Below are 7,602 nucleotides of genomic sequence, written 5' to 3' on the forward strand. Positions count from 1 at the left end.
AAAGCTCTCACCACTTGGCTCATCTTTGGTCTTTTTGCAGCTGAGTGGCGGACACATGCAGCCGCAGCTTCTACCATTCTGAACATCTCTCCTGGGATGAAGTTGTTCCCCAGCCTCGGATCGACTAGTTCGTCAAATTCTTCCTTTTCGATTGCTTGACTAAGCAAGGGCCTTGCCTGGAAAGAGTTTTTCAACCAGAGGGGGTTAAAGGACACTTATCAAATCATGGAAATTCAAGAAATATCAGGTCACCACTCTGCAATTTATATTCTACTTAGAGCTTACCCATTCAACAAGGCTCTCGTCACCAAGTGGCTGAGACGTATCTACAGGTTTGCGGCCAGTTATAAGCTCCAACAGTATTACCCCATACGAGTACACATCCGCTTTTTCAGACAGCTTTCCACTTGTTGCATATTCAGGAGCCATGTACCTAAGAAAATTTGACAGTAAATATCGGTTAGTTCTTCTGTGAGTAGTTGATTTCCACACAAAGAACATTCTAATAAACAGTGCATAAACACACACCCAAAGGTTCCCATTACACGTGTTGAGACGTGTGTGTTTATATCCAGTTCTTGTGCTATTTTAGCAAGACCAAAATCCGCAACCTGTGAAAAAACTTTCTTAAGAGTTGAGCGAGGTGAAACAAAGACTGTTTAATGACTAGAATAAAGCTAATATGATGTTACCAAGGCTTCAAAGCTGTTATCTAAAAGTATGTTGGATGATTTAATGTCACGGTGAATAATACGGGGATGACCTGCCAAAGAGAGAAACAGAACATAAGAACTAATCAAAATTAAGATCATTACCAAAATCAAAAAACAGCAGTAAAACTTACAGTCTTCATGTAAGTATGCGATTCCACGAGCTGCACCAGCAGCGACCCTTACCCTAGTTTCCCAAGTCATAACTGGTCTTCCTGGAGCTGTGAAGCCACAAGCATTGAAGTTTATGTAGTTATAAAAAGATAAGTTTATGGTTTAAGAAGATGAGGCATGTACCATGGAGATGATAATGGAGAGTGTTGTTAGGTACATAATCATATACAAGCAACCTATGTTGCTCCGAGATGCAATAACCAACTAGTGTAACCAAATGGCGGTGATGAACCCGAGATATGATTTCAACTTCTGCTTTGAACTCTCTCTCTCCTTGACTTCCACCAATCTTCAACTGTTTAACCGCCACCTCCCTACCATCTGCAAGAACGCCTTTGTATACACAGCCAAAGCCTCCTTCACCGAGAAGATTCTTCTCCGAGAACCCACTTGTGACTTGAGATAATTCATCATATGAAAACCATGATCTTTGGTTGCTAACCATCCCTGAATCAGACGATGCATACATGTAATCGTTACCAGAATGGCTTCTCATCTTGGGAGGAGCTGAAGAATGCGAGTTGAATAGCACTACATCTGTCAACACGAGTTTTCCAGTTATTAAACAACTCGATAATGGGTTAATCAAATAAGAAAGAGAAATCATGGATGTCTTGATTAATGCATTTGATGATTAGCACAGAGACAATTTGATCAGGGTCATTCTCTTCCTTATGTACTTACATACATATATGGCTTTCTATCCTAGAGTGAATATTTAAACCACAACACTGTACCAGCAAGACACAGAGACACACATCAGAAGCTAACTACAATAGAAACGTGTGATCAAATGCAGATCGATCAAGACATTAATCAAAGTCAGCCACCAATCCTCAGCGAAACACTCAGTACACATTGTGCAGACAAGACACAGAAACACAGTGTCAGAACTTCTAAATAAGTGTACAATCAAATCCAAATTAATCAAGACAAAAAGGAAAAATAGCATTCCAAGACTCATTGAGTGTCCCATGCTCATTAAGCTTCGGAAACCGTACTACTCACAACACTCAATACACACTTCTCTCAACACTTCTCAAGCTGTGAAGGAACGAATGAACTAAAGTTTCTAACCGTATTCTAAATGCAAAAAGATCTTAGATACACAATGCCGTTACAGAACCTGAGGTGTGTACTTTATGTGTTATATTTACCTGAGCCTTGAGGAGATGAATAAGCGGAAGGAGGCATAGTATATCCAACAAAGGTGCCAGGGTCCTTTCGCTTTCGTTTACGAGTGAACCACACACCCAACACAAAAAGACTAAGGAAAACCAATCCCACAATCACTCCAATAGCTGCAATACCCCCAGTACCAACTCCACCCCTAGGCGAAGAATCAGACTGCACAGTGTTGTTTCCATTGTTTGATGCTGGTCCAGTTGGTTTAGCAATTGGTTTCTCTCTGGGAACAACAGGTAATGGAGTTGGAGGAGGAGCTAAAGTAGAAGGATCAGTCGGATTTGAAGTGGGAGGTGAAGTAGAGGTAGTTGGAGGAGGAGGAGGAGATGTGGTTGTAGATGGAGTTGACGGAGAAGGTTTAGGCGGTGAAGGTGTTTCTCCCGGTGGTGAAGGAGAAGGTTTAGGTGGAGGAGTTGTTGTTGTTGTTGGTGCTGGAGGTGTGGGAGAATCATCAGGAGGTGGAGGAGGTGAGACAGTTTGCGGAGGAGCTGGTGGTGTTGTCGTTGGAGTTGATGGAGGAGGTGAAGCAACAACCACAGGAGGTGGAGGGGAAGAAGCAACGGTTGGAGGAGGCGAAGTGACGATAGGAGGTGACGGTGGTGGAGAAGAAGACGGCGGAGGTGATGAAACAACCGGTGGTGGTGGCGATGATGATACTACCGGTGGAGGTGATTGCGGCGGAGAAGGAGGTGGTGTAACTGTAACTGGAGGTGGAGCAGATGGAGTGGTGGGTTGAGACGGTAACGGAGGAGGTGCGGTGGTTGAAGAATTAGACGGCGGTGGCGATAAAATCGGTAAAGGAGGAATCAAACTCATTTCGAATAACGAATCTAAATCAGTAAACTTTTCTTACCTTTCTCGTTAACGATCCATTTCAGAGAAAACTCCAAAAAAAATTGAAGCTTTATGAACAAACAAACCAACCCTAATTCCACAAATCAGATTCAATTCCCTAATTCTGCAACCTCAAGTCAAACCTACTTAAAGAAAACCAAACCTAATTTCTCAATTCCAAAACCCAGAAGTAAAAACTCGAACTTTAAGCCAAGATGAAGCTACACGCGCAATTCAGAGCAGAACAAAGTGTAGAAAGTTCCAAACTTTACAACTTTTTTTTTCACGCGGAAGATTCGAAATTGGGAAGCAGGTTAAGCAAAAGCAGGTTAAAGTGGGAAAAGAGAGAAAGAGAAGAGAAGGGAATGTGGTGAAAGGGAAGAGAGAGAGAGAGTGAGTCTTGTCTGGACAAACGTGGAGGCAACTCTGTCTCTTTTGGTCAGGGAGATATTTGACAGAGCGATTTACGCCTATGAGAGAGTCAGACATGTGCGGAAGAAAGAGATTTTTGAGTGTTCCTTTGATCTCATGATAGCATTTTTTCGTCTTTTTCTACATTGACTTGAAGCTCTTTTTTTTTTTTTTTGGCAAATTTCAAATTAAATCAAATTATTCACAGATAACCACACAAAAATGCCACGTGCTTTATTATGTGTGTACGTTTTAGAATTTTGTGTCTTTTAAAGAAAACTTTATTTAAAAAATAAAAACAAAAGGAATTTACTATTTTCAAGAGGAATAAATTTAAAATTAGAAAGAAGAAAAAAAGAAGGTATGGGTAGAAAAGGGATAATGAAAAGTGTTTATGGTAAATTAGTAAAGTAATAAAAAGAGTGTTTTATGGTGTACATGTGCATTGTAATCATCATGGTGATGTTTGAAAACTTTGTGCGCATGTTTGTTCCCTAAATTTGCTCTTTTAATTATTGGCTATTAATATTTTACTTTGCCATTTTTGGATTAATTAACCGAAGTAGTGAGAGAATACAACTCTGATTTTTAAAGAATATTCAAATGTTTTTAAGCATATATATATACTAGGTAGTAACCCGTGCTACAGCACGGGACAAATATTTCAAATAAATTTTAAATTCGTAAAATGACTAATAATTATATTTACTTTAGAATGGGAATGCACGTCCCGTCCCGTCCCATCTCCACATGTAACCCATCTTCTCTCGTCTCGTCTCATCCCATCTCGTCTCATCTCATCTCATATCGTCTCGTCTCGTCCCATATCCATCCAATTTTTACGTTCGTTCTCTTTTAAATAATTATCCATTAGACAATGTTTATTAAAAGAGATTGGGTAAAAATTAGATGGGATACCAAATTTCTCGTTGAATATTTTTTTTGTTAGTTAGTTGAAACTATCCAAATAATTATAGTTTTAAAAAAGTATATAATTGTTTTCAAAAATACCAAATTTTCAAAGTGCTCGTTCCAAAGTGGTTAATTAACTGTCGCATAATAAATTCTTATCCAAATTAGTGAAAGCTTGACACTTGAATTTTTCTACCAGTATTTTTTTGATTTTGTACTTTTATCTAAAATTTCTTTCCCTTTTTTTAAAAAAATTGTTCAATATATTGATTTTCACTATTTGAATTACCTGTTTCAGTTTACATATACTATTTCTTGTCTTAATACCATAAATATACAGAAAATTTTCTCAAAATTTAATTATTATTTCTTTAAGTATATGTAGTAAATTAAATTAAATTAATTTAATTATTGGTTTTTGGCTAGGTAGTAACCCGTGCTACAGCACGGGACATAATATTCAAGTGTTAACTAAGAATTATATTAATCCAGGTTTTGTAGCAAAGTTGTGTTGTTTTCATGTGATTATTTTTAAAATAAACCTAAACGTATTTACTTTGGAATAGGAAATACGTCCTTTCATGTCCCATCTCCTCACATCCCAACTCATCCCCTCTCGTCTCATCTCATCCCGTCTCGTCTAGTCCCGTCTCGTCCCGTATCAATCATAATTTTTCGTCTTATGTTCGTTCTTTTTTAAATTATTACTCGCTACACAATGTTTACTAAAAGAGATTGGGTAAAAAATAAAAATGGGATACCAGAGTTTTTCTTTGAATATTTTTTTATTTAGTTAGTTGAAATTATCAAAAAAATTATAATTTTCAAAAACTATATATCTGTTTTCAAAAATACCAAAATTTTAAAATTGCCTGTTCCAAAATAATTAGTTACATGTCGCATCCATATCAAAATTAGTGAAAACTTAACATTTGAATTTATATACTTATATTTTTTAATTTCCTATTTTTATCTAAAATTTATGACACTTTTTTTAAAAAAATTGTTCAATATATTGGTTCTCATTATGTGAATTACCCGTTTCAGTTTACATATTATTTCTCGTCTTAATACCATAAATAGAATGGACCTTTTCTCAAAATTTAGTTATTATTTTTTAAAGTATATGCACTTAATTAGTAAATTAAATTACTTAAAAACACACTGGTAAAACATATATTCAGACAAATAATAAACCCTTTTAGGTTGTAAAATTTTAATTGTATAATATTAGAATTTTCCAAAAAAAATACTTGGCCACTCTTTTACGGTGTTTTGTCAATATTTTAGTGTATACGTAGAATATCGCTACTCATACCAAAAATAAACATGATCATCATCTTCATCACGTGGAAAATATTAATTTTTTACAATCCATCCATAATAATCAAGCAAAGCCCGCTTTTGTTGAAAATGTTAAAGTAATTTTTTAATGGGGTGTTAAATCTCGTCCAGTCCAGTCTCATCTCATCCCGTCTCGATCCATCCCGTTAGAAATTTTATGTCCAATAAATTTTTTCTTTTAAATAATTACATAGTAGGTAACATAAATTGTAAAGTTTAATGTTTGTTTTTAAATGGTTGAACAGTATAATTTTAATCTTAATAAAAATTCTTTAATAAATTTGGTTTTATACTTTAATTGACATATCTTATTATCATTTTAACATTGATATATTAAAATAAAAGATTTATATAGTTATTTGTTTAAATAATTGTAAGTTCAGTTTTAACGTATAAAAGTGATAAAATAATTAACCCGTTCTACAACAGTTTTCTATTAATGTTTTTAAAAATAATAATATCATAGAGATAAAACTTATTGTTGTCATATCTACAACTGAATTTTTCTTATTTTTTATTTCATATAATTACGTGATATTTAATGATATACATGTATAATTTTTAAACTAATCAAAATATTTCTCATAGTTTACTTAGGAGTGTTAAATCCAAATATCATATTTCAATTTAATTTTAGTTGGATTATTGCATGTATATAACCTAGACGTATCTATTTTAAAATTGGAAACATGTCTTGTCTTGTCCAGTATCTTCTCGTCTTGTCCCATCCCGTCCCATCCCTTGTTATCTTAATTTTTTGTATCCGGTAATATAATATGGTAATATACGGGTAAGAATTTTTGGTTGTAAATATATTTTAGAAAAATTTTGTTTTAATAAATTTATTAATTTTAAGTTGTAAAACTTATTGATCATGGATTTGCTGGATTATATTTATAGATATATTTATTTGGTATAATATTTATAATACAAAATTTTTGGTGTCACTCTTTTTGACATCTGAAAAATTGATGATCTGAAAATGAATTGTTAGAGAATCATACTTTTGTTTATTGACTCACTTGGTTGTTAATTTGTTATGCGAATATATATATTTATTTGCTTACGATAGATACATGAACTAAAATTTAATAAGTTAATTTGTTACTACAGAAAAATATTATTAATACCCAAGAGATAATAGGGGACAAATATTATTAGTGTTTATAGAACAAATGCACAGACACACTAAGCAGGAAGAAGATAAATTTATTGATAAATTTGCTTAATACATAGTTGACTAAATTTGATATATGATTGGAATGACCAAATTTTTGGCAGAAGTAACATCAAAGGCATCCGTCGCAATTACTATCGGGTGAACATTTGGTGTGACAAAGGTTGAAATAGTTATTTTCGCTCACGACTCACCTTAAATTTTTGGCTCCTCGACTCACACATCCCTGCTTCCACAGTGACAGCATACCTTAAAAATCATATAAACCATAATAATTTAATTTTTTTATATATTATTATAATTAGCAAAAACCTTGTCGACGTTGTTGACGTTTTTTGTTGTTGTGGTCTTCATCTTTATCACCTCTCGGTATATTAGGCTTTTTCATGAATTTTGTCTGCTTATGTTCAAGAGAAATACAAAGAAAAAATAAGAAAGATATAACCTAAACAAAAAAAACTACCAACATAGTTTTAAATAGGAAATGAAACTTAACTACGTTTATGCTTTTTGTTGTCACCTCGTTTGCAATATTTGTTAAAATGTTGGGTTGCTTAGTTAGTTTGTACTTGCCAAATAAAATACTAAAACCACATGCATTCATATAAGATCATTAGAGTTATGTTTCTGTCTAACTATGAAAACATTTGTATATATGTTTCGATAATTGAAACCGAACCTTTCTAACTCATGGTGTTGGATATTATAATATGGTTGGACCTCGGCAGCAACCATTTACCATTTACCAAGTTACCTGCAGATACACAATAACATATTATTAAAGATAATCCGGACAAGGTAAAATCATGATTATGTGCTAATGGTTGAATGTCATAACATACAATAAAAAAAAAA

General features: G+C 33.9%; 1 protein-coding gene across 1 annotated transcript in view; it reads right to left on the minus strand.

The window, feature by feature from the left end:
• LOC104732987 (proline-rich receptor-like protein kinase PERK8) overlaps window positions 1–3,435 on the minus strand; it is a gene marked incomplete in the record, with an annotated part of 4,688 nt that extends 1,253 nt beyond the window's left edge. The window contains 6 exon segments of the mRNA XM_019234247.1: window positions 295–433; window positions 529–611; window positions 693–763; window positions 845–931; window positions 1,008–1,421; window positions 2,042–3,435. Of these exon segments, the coding sequence (XP_019089792.1) occupies window positions 295–433; window positions 529–611; window positions 693–763; window positions 845–931; window positions 1,008–1,421; window positions 2,042–2,885 (1,638 nt within the window).

The sequence above is a fragment of the Camelina sativa genome, chromosome 12, assembly GCF_000633955.1.
Source record: "Camelina sativa cultivar DH55 chromosome 12, Cs, whole genome shotgun sequence".
Lineage (NCBI taxonomy): Eukaryota > Viridiplantae > Streptophyta > Magnoliopsida > Brassicales > Brassicaceae > Camelina > Camelina sativa.